The sequence below is a fragment of the Hemicordylus capensis genome, chromosome 4 (assembly GCF_027244095.1).
Source record: "Hemicordylus capensis ecotype Gifberg chromosome 4, rHemCap1.1.pri, whole genome shotgun sequence".
Lineage (NCBI taxonomy): Eukaryota > Metazoa > Chordata > Lepidosauria > Squamata > Cordylidae > Hemicordylus > Hemicordylus capensis.
The window spans coordinates 291,675,744-291,690,128 of NC_069660.1; the positions used below are offsets into that span (position 1 = coordinate 291,675,744).

The window sequence follows — 14,385 nt, forward strand, 5'->3', positions numbered from 1 at the left end:
GTGGGCACAGCATCACAGATCAGATTGGAATTTGCAGTCAGATTGGAACAGCTATGATTTCAAGAATGTTATAACTGCAGTTTTAATGTTTCTGTTGCTCTCTATATAAATCTCTCTGACACAATCCAAGGGCCCCTTACTTCAATCGGACCACTAAGTGCCATGTTCTCAGAACAAACTATTGCGACTTACTTTGCTTCTCTACATTTCAAAAATTGTGTAACTTGAATTATTAATATGATAGGCATGATTATACATCTCTGTATATAATGATATCTTGTAGGGCTGGCACCTTGTAACTTGGATTTCTGATTAATATCTTTAAATTCCCTCTGCTGTGGAAGATCAATAGGATGCAGCTTTTCCCAGTTTGCTCCCAGTTCTTCCATCTTCCTAACTATTTCACCTGCTATGATTTGTATCCTGCATAGCAGAGTGGGGAGGAAGGGGTGATAAAAAAAACCCCAAGATAATGGGCAGAAGCAGCCATGGATGCTTCATCTCCCAAAGTATCCAGAAATTTACAAGTACCAGTCCAGTGTTTGGATGCAAAATGGCAGCTGAGAGCCATCATGGTGTAGTGGTTAGTGTGTTGGACTAGGACTGGGGAGACCTGAGTTCAAATTCCCATTCATCTATGAACTTCACTGGGTGATTCTAGGCCAGTCACTTATCTCCCAGCCTAACCTACCTCATAGGGTTGTTGTGAGGATATACATAAAACCATGTACACCACTCTGGGCTCCATGTACACCCCTCTGGGTTCCTTGGAGGAACAGGAGGATATAAATATAATAAATAAATAAATAAATAAATAAATAAATAAATAAATAAGTAAGATCCCTTGAGCTCTGCAGAATATAAATTTGAACAGACAATTCCCCACCCCCATTTTTTCTTTACCTTTTTAGGTTCAGATATATTATTAATATAAATAGTATAGACACCGCTTTTGTTAAAACCAGCTTGGTATGCATCAGCACAGTCTCTGAATGGCTTGTCATCTTCTCTTTTTGCACTCTTTAGTAACACTGCAAGACAGAAAATAAATATAAAGTTGCAATAGAAATCTTAGAACATGATCAGCCAAATGGGGCATAGATAATTGTTGCCAGAACTGCCTTTCTGCGGGCTCCCAGAAGCCTCTCTGCTCATATCTGGGACTACAGGCTTGTAGTTCCCACTATAATAATAATAACAACAATAACAACAGCAACCCTAGCCCTAACTCCCAAGTTCACCAGCTATCACATGAATCGGAAGGGGATTAGCCTCATGCCTTTCCCTCTGTTGGGAATGCCTAAGCAGACCCAAGTTATCCACAGAGTTAACTTCAAGGTCTCTCTGCCCAGGGACTGACCCTGTTACTTCCCCTCCTTGGATGCTCAAACAAGCTAAACTAATCATCTCAGCAGGAAAGCAGTTATAGCACTGTGAACACTGCTCTTCTCCCCAACAAAAGAGGTTGATGGGCCATAGGAACTCAGGAGAAGCACTCATTAAAAATACTGATTGGTTTACTGGGTCTTTCTGACCTGACAGTTAAGTCCTTGCAACAAGTCCAGTCAGTCCATTTACATACAGGTTGTTCTTGTCCTTTTCATGCCATTGAGCTGATGCTAGAACACCCAACAAAGACAATGTATTCTTTTGAGATCCACAGGAATTCTCCTCCGCAGGGAGAAATCAGCATATTGTACCAGGGCACGTTTTGGGCTATAGCTGGCCCTAGTTTCATGAACCAGTGTGCTTCCTTTGGTCTCTACACCTTGGAGCCACCCACTGTTTGGGCGATTGACCTGACACCTGCCCTAACATCTGGCTGTGTCTTACTCTTTGTGCCATTCTTACTCTCAGCCTCCAGACTGACTTTCCTCACTGGCCCAATCTGCCCAGCATGCCTCACTGCTATGAGTAGCTGGCTACACGAGACCAGACTCCTTTTGGATCTATCCCTGCTGCCTAACCCCCGAATGGCGTTCAGTTCTCCTGCCTCCTGAGTCCTGACTCCTGCTGCTGCCTCCCGACTCCCGGTCTATTCCAGAGGAAAGAGGTCCTTCAGTTGCATTGGAGCCATAATGATTGAGGTAGTATAATAACCACTGTGCCCCTCTGGGCCTCTCCCTCTCCCTGTTCTTCACTAAGTCTAAAAACCAGTTTCTCTGAAGCCTTCTTTCTCTAGCCAGCCTGGAGTTCAGTTAATTCAGACACCAAACTCAAATTGCCTCTTTGCAAGCCACCTGGTTAATCTCTGTGATGTATTTTAGTAGTAATATTGCCTTAATCAACCCCCCCCCCCCACCGCCGGCCGCCGCCGCTGTACCCATAAATAGAAATTTGAAGATCTATGCTCTGGCAATATGGGTGGCACAAAGAAGCAGTTCTCTTCTGCCCACATTGCATCCACAAGTTCATGTCCAGTGGAGATGTCTATGGTAGTGAGAGAGCTAGAACGTGCCCTTCCCCCCTTGAACTCGATTTTGGAAACTTTGATCACCCTCTGTGATGTTTTAAATGACTTTTTTGTGGATATAATATCTCGTATTTGAGCCAAACTGGATTCCACATTTATTGCAGAGTCTACTAGAGAGGTGCCCAGCAACTCCTCTTATGGGATCAGATTGGATCACTTTCAGTTTGTGTCTCCTGAGGATGTGGACAAGCTGCTTCGGACTGTACATCCTACCACCAGTTCTAATGACCTTTGCCTAGCTTGCCTTTTTATCTGCCAATAGTACTATCAAAGAGGGTCTGGTACATATTTTAAATGCTTCTCTGAGGGAAGGTAGGGTGCCTCCTTGCCTTGTAAACTAAAGTAAAGTGTGCCTTCGAGTCGGTGTCGACTCCTGGTGACCACAGAGCCCCATGGCTGTCTTTGGTAGAATACAGGAGGGGTTTACCATTGCCATCTCCTGTGCAGTATGAGATGGTGCCTTTCAACATCTTTCCAGTATTGCTGCTGCCCGATTTAGGTGTTTCCCATTGTATGGGAAACATATCAGCGGGGATTCGAATTGGCAACCTCTGGCTTGCTAATCATGTCATCTATCTACTGCAACATTAGGTGGCTCTCCTTGCCTTGAGGAGGCTATTATTAGATCTCACATGGAAACCTGCACTGGATCCCTCAGAGTTAGCCAATTATAGACCTGTCTCCAATCTTCCATGGTCGGGCAAGGAGATTGAGAGGGTTGTGGCCTCTTAGCTCCAGGCAGCCTTGGAGGAAATAGATTATCTAGACCCATTCAAACTGGCTTTCGAGTGGGCTATGTGGTTGAGACTGCCTTGCATAAGAAACTGCCTTATACTGAGTCTGATAATTGGTCCATCTTGCTCAGTATTGTCTAAACAGCCTGGCTGTGGCTTCTCGAAGGTTACAGGCAAAAAAATCTCTCAGCCCTGTTTTGGAGATGCCAGAGAGGGCATCTAGGACCTCTGTATGCAATCATGAAGATGCTTTTCCCACAGCAGCCCCATCCCTTTACAGTGCCGGCCTGATGGATGATCTCCAATTGGGTATTGACAGAGGTAGTGTCACTCTGTTGATCCTTTTGGATCTCTCAGCGGCTCTCTCAACCATGGTAACCTTCTGGTCCCCTGAGGGAGTTAGGACTGGGTGGCACTGTTTGACAGTGGTTCTGTAAAACAGTACTCTTCTTGCAGATTCTAGATTGTGTCACTTGGAGACAGTTGCTCTGCAAAGCAGGAGTAAGTGTACAGAGTTCCATAAGGCTTCCATACTGTCTTCAATGCTTTTAGACATCTACATAAAACCTTTTGGAGATATCATTGGTAGGTTTGGTGCAGGGTGTTATCAATATGCTGACACCCAGATCTATTTCCCCATATCAACTTCATCAGGTAATGGCATAACTTCTAGGGATGTGCACAAATCGATTTTTTTATTCAATTTATGTCCCAAACAAATCACCCCTGATTTGTTTTTTATCCAAATCTACCCCCTCCAAATTTGATTTGTATTTGCTTTGATTCGATTTGGATTCGGACAGATTTGGACCACTTAACAAGGTCCTAGGGGCTCCAAATTTGGGTGCTGTGTAGGTCCCCATGGGTGCCACCTACCACCCAAATTTCAAGGCAGTGGGACACTTGGTTGATTTTTACTGATTTTGAACATTTACGCCATAGGAAACAATGGGGATTTGAAGTTGCCATATCTTAACCCTAAAACGGATCCCCAGCTTTCATCGAAAACAAAAAGCTAAGCTCTAGCCCTTATAGATAGGGATGTGCAAACCGGCTTGATTTTGAACAGGTTCAATGTCGAGCTGGTTTGGTTCGATGGTCCAGGGTTGAACTGAACCACCCCCTGTTCGGTCCAACTCCAGACCGAACACCCCCCGACTGTTTGGGGGTTCATGGACTTTTTTTTTTAGGGGGTTTGCGGACTTTTTTTTTTACTAAATGTTTTTTAATGTCACTTACCCACTCTGAGGGAGTTGTTGGAGGCAGAGTGGGGGTCCGCGGAGGTTCCCCTTCCCCCTGCCAGCCTCAATGCAGCTCAAACCGGCCTGTTCGGGTGGACTTCCCCCTCGGTGCAGCGGCCATTTTGGAGGCTGCCGCACCTGTGCAACTGGCCTCTGAGACCCGCCCACCACCGCCTCAAAGAACTCCCCTGGTGGAGATAAGTGACATTACAAAAAAAATTAGTAAAAAAAAAAAAAGCAGTGGGGTACTCATTATAATTTTTAGGAATATTGAAATGTTTAGATTATTTGGTGTCTCATAACTTTTCCTCATAATGAATATAATGAGGATTCATTATATGCCTTCTTTTCTTTTGTTCATTTTGACTATCATTGGACAGTACCAACTGTCAACTGCCATGTGTCAACTACACCCCCCCCAAACACACACTGAGGTACTCAATTTATATTTTAAGTATTTTTGAAGTGTTTAGATTCTTTGGTGTCTTCATTACACACCTTCATTTCTTCTTTTCATTTTGACCCCACTGCTTTACAGGTGGGGGTGGGGAATTAGTGGCATCCCATGTTCCAACTACACCACAAGCCACTGGGTACTCAGTTGATATTTTATGAATTTTTGAGGTGTTTAGACTCTTTGATGTGTAATGAATCCTCATAGGGATTGATTTTGAGGAAAATTATTAGACACCAAAGAGCCTAAGCACTTGAAAAAAAATCCTAGAACATAAACTGAGTAGTACCCCACTGCCTTGTGGGTGGGAGTGGGGTGTAGTTGGCACATGGCAGTTGACAGTTGGCACTGTTGAAAAGACAGTCAAAATGAATAGAAGAAATGAAGGTGTATAATGAATCCTCATAGGGATTTATTAAGGGAAAGTTATTATACACCAAAGAATCCAAACACTTGAAAAAATAGCGACCACACATTTTGCTCCATAACTCCACTTCTACAAGGGCTAGAGTTTAGCTCTTTTTTAAAAATGAAAGCCGGGAATCTGGGGGAATTAATAGGTGGGATCCAAATCTCAAATCAATTCGAATAATATCAGGCGCGATTCAATTTGTACCCAAATCTAGCCAATGGACTACAGGGGTGATTTGTTTTGTCTCTAAATCACCCGAATCAGCTAGATTCGGGTACAAATCAATTTGTACCCAAATCAATTTGCACATCCCTAATAACTTCTTTAAATGCCTGTTGGGAGACAGTAATGGGCAGGATGAAAGTTAAGAAACTGAGACGGAATCCAAATGAGACAGAGGTACTGACTATTGGGGTGGGGGGTCAGAACCCAAGAGATGGTGTAGATATGCCTGTTCTGGATGAGGTTACACTCCCCCAGAAAGAACAAGTGTGTTGCTTGGGAGTGCTCCTGGATCCAAAACTTTGATATTCTGCATTCAACTAGGGAAGAATGGAACCAACTTCAATGCTACATATCTGCCTATTCACACTGGGGACATAATCAGCCACACTACTGTTAAAAAGGTTTAACTATCATTTCCTCACAACACAGAACAACAGGAATCATAGTTCTATGATGGGACATGGGATTTCTCACAGAGAATTCCCAGCACCACATTCAAAGACAGTTCTAAGGATTGTGGGGGTAGGGGTGGCATGATAGTCAAACCAATGTAAATGTTTGTGATGTAGACAGTGTGTGATACTGAATGATAATACAGCAGGGTTACTATCATAACCACAAGTTGTGCCTTCTGTTCAACCATGCCTTCTTTTCACAAACTAATGGCTGAAATATAGCACTAGACACTCAGCATATGGCTGGGCAATCAGGCATCAATGAGTGAAAAATCAGAAGACTTGGTATCAATTAGTGCAAAATCAGTAGAAAAATCAGAAGATACACTTTAATCTATTATGGACAAGGAAAGGCCACATCACCACTACATTCTGAACAGCATCAGTGGCCATTCAGCTGTTGTACCTGCCACCCCATGAAGAATACATATTCTGGCATGTCATCACAAATCTTACTTTTCCAGCATTTGAGGTGGTGTGAAAAAATCTGAGTGTTGTGGTAGTAGTGAATGAACATAGGCTGCTGCTCCTAGGATTTTCCTGCAGCTAACACATGCTACAGTGATTGCATGAAAAGAACTTGAACCAGGCCCACTTGATCACCATGAACTTCTTTTTAATTAATTAAAGTTCAGTGAATGTCTAGTTACTTTTGAAGCCATAATCACAGTGGTGTATTACATAGCAAAGGATGATGAGAAATGCCTGTGTCAAGCAAAATTAAATTTGATTGATTCAGTAATCTAAGATCTGGTGCTATGAATAAGAAACCCCAAATATAATATTTGCTGGATTTTGTTCTGATGAAAATTAATCAGTCTCAGTACTGATTGAAGGATGATATCTTGATATTAGCATATTTCACCTTTTTCTGACACTTCTAATCACATGTTGATACAATGATGGAAGGATGTAGTGCTTTGTTACTTATCAAAATATCTGTCAAATATGGCTGTTATATTAACCTAAAATTGACTTTTCCTGATTGCACTCTTGAATATTTGGTAGTGTGTTTGATCATACTAGTTACAGAGATTCCTTAGTTCCATTCAAACTTCAGCTAATATGTAAGAGCATACTTTAAACTTTCTTGTAAGCATTCCCCTGCTAACTGAGCAAAGAGGCACCTTTTAAAAGTGGTGATTCTCTTTACTGAGCAGGGGGAGAACAACTGGTCCTATCAAGCACCAAAACAGCATCCCTCTAGTGTCTGTCTTATGTTACTTTTTTAGATTGGGAGCCCTTTGGGGACAGGGATAGATCTTTATTTATTTTTATTTCTCTATGTAAACCACTTTGGGAACTTTTGTTGGAAAATGGTATATAAATATCCATTGTTGTTGTTGTTGTTGTCAAGACAAAAGCTGTGATGCACAAATCACTTACTTTTGCTGCTGGATTTCAGGGAGTCCAATAGCTTTGTAAGCTTGTGTTAAAATATACAAGCTTAGTGGGTTTGGAGGGGTGTGCATTCATTTTGCTATGAATGAATTGGGCTTATTTGTTTCTAGTAATGAAGCTATTGTACTCATACTCAGAAATAGAAGATAAAGCACAGGAATTTGATTAAAAGTTCAAGCCATGGCTTATGAACCCTTTAACAGAGATCTGCAATATGTAACCCAACTATAATGGGCGGGGGGGGGACTCCTAGGCTGAGGCATGTTCAAAATGCAACTGCTGCTTGCTCCTCCTCCTCCTCCTCGGGTCAGCAATCCAGGCTTTAAAACTGCTCCACCCCTTCATACAATCACGAAAACCAGCACTGCCACTCTCTGCAAGCTCCTGTAGCAATTCTGAGGGAGCCCAATTTCTGCTGAAATTGCCCCCACATTTCTGCTGATGATGAAAACAAAAGCGGAAATGGGGACGGCATTTCGATACACTGAGGTTATTCACACAATTAAAAACTGTGCTCTACACATGCTTGGGAGTTGTGTGTGCTCCCAGTTCTCGGCTCAGGCTGTGTGGAAGCTACTCAGGTTTTCCACCTACCTTGCTTCCACACAACCACTTCTACCCAGGTTTTCCTCTTACCTTGTTTCCACACAGCCGAGAATTGGGAGCACACACAGCTCCCAAACCTGGATAGAACACAGTTTTTGATTGTGTGAAGGCCATCAATACCTGCTTTAGCCTACCCAACTATAGTTATTGATCCCTCTCTAATGAGTGTGGCCCTGTTCACATAACAGGCCAGAGAGAACTTGTGACTCGGGCAAACAGAATTTTAGCAGCAGGCCCATCCTGCTAGCATCTGTTAGCTGTGCTGCCGAGAGCCTACACAGGTACAACTTGCATGTGTGTAGGCTATCTCAATGCAACTTGCAACTGCAGGGCATTGCAGAGAGAGAGTATATGTGTGTACAAGCTGGTTGGTTTTGCACAGAGGAGCCAATGAACAGATGGTGAGCCTGCTGCCACAATCCTGCTTTTTCTCCTTGCTATCACTCTGCCCTTTTGGTTGCTTGAGCACATTTTGTATAGACTAGTTCACATTAACTTTATTTGGCTAGGACAAGCATCTTACCCAAGTTTGGGAGCTGTGTGCACTCCCACTTTGCAACTGTGTGCTGGCAAAAAGCAAGATAGGAGGCAGGGAGGAGATCATCTGCAAGGCTCCCACTGGCTTTTCCTTCCGCCTCACTGCAAGGCTTTTCCTTCTGCCTCATTAAGTAGCTAGGTGCAGCTGCTGAGTAGGCCAGAGCATTCCTACTGCAGATGATCACTTGCCTCTGCCTCCTGCCTTGTGTTTTAAGAGCACACAATCACAAAGCGGGAATCCACGTAGCTCCCGAACATGGGTAGGATGCGACCTGTTGCTGGTCGTGAGAGCCAGCCACATGTGTATCAAACATGTAAAGAAAAAGAAAAAAAGATGCAAACTGTGAACTGCCCACGTACGGCCATCTGAACAAGGCCCGTTTATTTGGTTTTTTTTTAAAACCCGGAAAGAATGGCAGATAGCTAACACATTAGTGCCAGACTGCAAAATATATGAGGCAAATTGGAACCTCAAAATCTGGGCAGTCTCGGGAGAATTTGGTACGCATCCTGTAAGCTTCCCTTTCCAAGTAGACGCTGCCTTACCTCCTTCCTTAGAACAAAGACTGACTAAGCTGTGAACTGTGTCCATTAGTTCCAGCTGCTGTTTCTGCAGGATGCTGTTATTGGTTGTGGCTTTGTTCAGTTGCCTCTCCAGTTCTTGGATGATGTAGCTTTGACGTGAAACCAAACTTTGCAGGTTCTCTTTTTCCTCCTTCAAAGTATCCAGCTCTCCTTTATGTCTTTCTTCCATTTCAAGGACTTTGTGCTCCAGTAAGCTGGAAGGAAGAAACATCAATACCATATGTTTGTTAATCTAAGTGTATGCAAACAGCTGGCTAGGGAATGACAGGATGGGAGACGAGCCAACTGCCCATATATTTGGAGGGAGCAAAAAAGGCTTCTAGTCACAGCTTCTGCTGGGAGGCAGTCCCCCATAGATCTATCTATGCAAATCTTCCCACAAGCAAGGGGTCAGCTCTAGGTTTTGGGGCCTGGACAAAGTGCCTTCCTCTGGGATGTCTGTGAGGAAAAACCCCCACCACCACATGGGTAGACTGGTACTGGGCAAGCAGCAGCATTCCTCTACAATGAGTAGGCCCACCTGTGGGCTTACAGGACAGTAGTGGCAGAAATGAGAGCAGCCGTAGGTGCTTAGCACCACTGGAATGGCAGAGCCATCTGAATTGTCTCCACGTCCCAAAGATCAATGCTATGATAGGACCTGGAGCACTGTGGGGAAACTAATCTGGTGCCTCTGTTCTAGCTATGGTAGCACTGATAAGAGGATTGGGCCAGCAAGGATTGGGGTACACTGGTGGGGAGGCAGGCAGCAGTGTGGGAAGCCCTCTTGGATGCTGGGACTCCAGGCTGTGCAACCCTCAGGCACATATTTTCAGGAGGCACTGTGGATGTAAGAGGGAAGGGGAGATCAACGGAAATCGCCTCTTCGCTGTAGCACAAGTGCAGAGTCAGCAGCACCAGCACTGCGATAGGCAAATTTGAAAATTTCAGCTCAAGCAAAGTAGCAGAGGAATTTTGACGGAAATTCCTCCATGTTCCTGAGCTACAGTTTGCTTCCATGTTGAATCCAGAGTGAAATTTCGAGGTGCAGTTGGGTGTTTTTGTATTTTAAAAGTCTGAAGGTTTTAAGGGAAGAAAAAAAGGTTGAAAAAAAGACTAGCAGGCCCCTGAAATCATCAACAGAGGCCCTCAGTCAGATACAACATAACCCAGACCTGGTTCTGGATAATATCGCCCACAGCCCTGGCCTGACCTTGATACCTGGCAACATCCTATTGTTGTAATATGGAAGCCTTCCCATTTGAAAACTAATATTTGGCTGAATAGTAAAGATGACTAGAGTGACTGTTACTGAATGGAAATTTAAAGAAAATCCATTTTATTAAGGTGAAGATTTAAAAATAAGATAACATGTACAACACAGGAGTATATATATTTTAAATGGTGTTTAAAGAAAACAACATGACATAGCAATCTCATCTCTTTCTATCTGAGAATTATATCCATATCCACATGATTGTTTTCCACAGTCTCTAAAGGTATTAGAGGACACTGAGGTATAGAAATATCAGCTTGCCAAATCTGTTTCATTCCTCTGTGAGGTGTCAGAAGAAATATGGCACCCCAAATGGTCTCGGACGGTAGGGTTATATGAGGTACATAGTGCCTTTAGAGAACAGGGAAGTGGAAACTGACACAGGAGAGGTAATCCAGATAAAGAACGCAATTACTTTTCCAAAGGGGAAATCAGAGTAAGCTAACATGATCCTTCATTCTGCCACAATCTTTCTTAGCAAAGTCAGGTTGTATATTTTAAAAATAGATTTTTCACACTACATCTGGGGGGTGCTCTTATTGCAGAATGACCCTCAAACCATATTAGAACCACATTATAATCCTTCATGATATGAGACTTATATTCACATGTCTTTCCCATCCATCCTTCTTTCTCTCTCTAAACATATTATAAGCTGCCTTGTATGGAGTCAGACCATCAGGCCATCTAGTCCAATATGATGTATCTAAGAGCATTTTCCCAGGGTCTCAGGCAGAGGTCTTTCCCATCACTTGTTGCCTGATTCTTCCTTTGTTTATAATGGGAGATGCCAGAAACTGAACCTGGAATCTTCAGCATACAAAATATGACTCTACCACTGAACTAAAAATTACTGTGGTGGGAAGACTAGTGGTGAAAAATAGCAGGAGAGCTGAACTTTACAGGTGCAAGAGTGTTGTGAACTCTTATAAGTAGAGACAAATGGGGAATTGCGGAGGCATGAAGGCAGCTAGTACATCATGAGATCATGGAAGAAGCTCTCTGTCATGGAGAAGGACAGGCCTTCTCGATTGCTGCCCCAAGACTGTGGAATGCGCTCCCTACTGAAATATGATCTTCCCAATATCTGACAATTTTTAAAAAGAACTTGAAAACCCACCTCTCCACACAAGCTTTTTCAGCTTTTTAAATTTTTAAGTTTTAATCTGTTTTGACTTTTAGATTGCCTATATTGTTTTAAGATTTTTGTGTGTGTTTTAACTTGTTTTATGCTATTGTTAACCACCCAGAGATGAAAGTTTGAGGCGGTGTACAAATCTGACAGATAAATAAACAAACTAATAATAATAATAATAATAATAATAATAATAATTATTATTATTATTATTAGTGGCAAGAAAGCCTTCGACATTGCCTCACACATGGATACTAAAATGTTTAGAAACAACTGGTGTCAGCAAAAACATTCAGATATTTATTTAAAAAGAAATGAGCATGTGGAGTACACAGTTAACAATCAATGGCAAGACACTTGGACAGGTTAGCATTAGAAGAGGTATTTTCCAAGGGGACTCACTATCCCCTCTGTTGTTTGTAATTACCATGACTCCAGTTTCACAAATACTAAACAAAACAGGCCCTGGACCATCTAAAATATCAAGTAAAATAAACCATCTGCTGGACATGGAGGATCTGAAGTTGTATGGAAAGTCCCAGTCAGAAATCGAATCACTGCTAAACACTGTCCGTATATTCAGTAGCGATATAGCAATGGAGTTTGGACTAGACAAGTGTGCTGCATTAATAATGAACAGAGGAAAAATAACAAAAACAGAGGGAATAGAACTGCCCAATGGAAGCAAGATCAAGAACCTGGAAGAGAAAGAACATTACAAGTACTTGGGCATTCTCCAGGCTGATAACATTGCACACACTGAAGTTAAAAGAAAAATTGGAAGTGAATACATCAGGAGAGTTAGAAAAATCCTCAAGTCCAAACTCAATGGCGGGAACACCATTCAAGCCATAAACACCTGGGCTATAGCTGTTATCAGATACAGTGCAGGAATAATAGACTGGACCCAGGCAGAGCTAGAGACGCTAGATCATAAGACCAGGAAAATCATGACCATCAATCATGCTCTGCACCCCTGCAGTGATGTCGATAGGCTATACATCCCTTGCAGCTCAGGTGGAAGAGGAATGCTGCAAGTCCATCAAACAGTAGAGGAGGAGAAAAGAGGCCTTGAAAAATATATCAAGGACCATGAAGAAGATGTACTTCAAATGGTCAATAACGCGAAACTATTCAACACCAATGAAACAAAGCAGGCCTACAAGAAAGAACAAGTCAAGAATCAAGTAGAAAAATGGAAAAATAAGCCCCTGCATGGTCAATATCTGCACAGTATAAGTGGAAAATCAGACATCACCAAGACCTGGCAATGGCTTAAGAATGGCAACTTGAAGAAAGAAAGAGAGGGTTTAATACTGGCTGCACAAGAACAGGCACTAAGAACAAATGCAATAAGAGCAAAAGTCGAAAAATCAACCACAAACAGCAAGTTCCGCCTTTGTAAAGAAGCAGATGAAACAGTGGACCACCTAATCAACTGTTGTAAAAAGATTGCACAGACTGACTACAAACAAAGGCATGCCAAGGTACCAGGGATGATACACTGGAACATCTGCAAAAAATACAAGCTACCTGTAGCCAAAAATTGGTGGGACCATAAAATTGAAAAAGTTGTAGAAAATGAAGATGCAAAAATATTATGGGACTTCCGACTACAAACAGCCACACAATACACCAGATTTAACTGTAGTTGAGAAGAAAGAAAAACAAGTCAAAATAATCAACATAGCAATACCAGGGGATAGTAGAATAGAAGAAAAAGAAATAGAAAAAATAACAAAATACAAAGATCTTCAAATTGAAATTGAAAGGCTGTGGCAGAAAAAGACCAAAATAATCCCAGTGGTAATTGGCACCCTTGTTGCAATTCCAAAAGACCTCAACACCATAGGGGCCACATAAATCACTATCAGCCAATTACAAAAAGCAACTTTACTGGGAACAGCCTATATTCTGTGATGATATCTATAACAACAGCAACAACATTGACAATAAAATTCAGCCATCCCAGGTCCTTGGGAAGGACTCGATGTCTGGATAAAACAAACCAGTCAATAACACCTGTCTGACTGTGTAAACAAGAAATAATAATAATAATTATAATTATTATTATTACATTTATATCCTGCTCTTCCTCCAAGGAGCCCAGAGTGGTGTACTACATACTTAAGTTTCTCTTTCACAACAACCCTGTGAAGATCTATTAAACCCATAGTTCTCAAGCTTCAATGGACCGAGTATCACTAGTCTGGGTTGCTGGTATTTTACCAACTATGACCTTTTCCTGCTTTCTAACTTTTATATGGGAGCACCGTTTAAAGTCACAGGAACATAGGACACTGCTGTCTACTGAGTCAGACCCATTGATCCATCCAGCTCAGTATTGTCTGCTCTGACTGGCAGCGGCTCTTCAGGGCTTAAGACAGGATTTTCCCCCTCAGACTTACCTGGAAATGCCATGGATTAAACCCGTGACCTTCTACACACTAAGCAGTAGTGCTGTGCACGGTTCAGGATAGAACCAGTCCCAGTCAAGACTGAATCATACATTTGATCATCAGGGACCCTTTTCTGTGCCCCTGATCACCAGCATTTGGTATCTGTTAGAGTTTTAAGTAGTAAAACCTTCCTGTTTTAAGAAAGAAGATTTAAATTGATCACATCTGCTGACCAGTCGTTTGATTCTGCCTGCCAAAGATGATGTTCTTTACATGCAGGGACTAACTGGTGGATTCAAGTCTGCCAGTGAGCCACAGTTTCTCTTATTGCTCCCACTACTGCTTTTACTTCTGGATAACAGATCAGTGGCAAAGTAACGTTAACTACAGATCATTTAACCCAGCCTACGGATCTAATAGCATCCACGTTACTTGTTTTTAATGAGGATTATGGAATATCAGTGTGGGATGTT

General features: G+C 42.3%; 1 protein-coding gene across 7 annotated transcripts in view; it reads right to left on the reverse strand.

The window, feature by feature from the left end:
- The window catches only part of ANGPT1 (angiopoietin 1), a 274,758-nt gene that overhangs the window by 71,189 nt on the left and 189,184 nt on the right, over window positions 1-14,385 (reverse strand). For all 7 annotated transcript variants that reach the window (XM_053247661.1, XM_053247660.1, XM_053247662.1 and 4 more), the window contains 2 exons: window positions 9,085-9,317; window positions 904-1,031 (listed from right to left, as the gene is read on the reverse strand). In XM_053247661.1, the coding sequence (XP_053103636.1) occupies window positions 904-1,031; window positions 9,085-9,317 (361 nt within the window). The remainder of the gene's footprint in view (window positions 1-903; window positions 1,032-9,084; window positions 9,318-14,385) is intronic.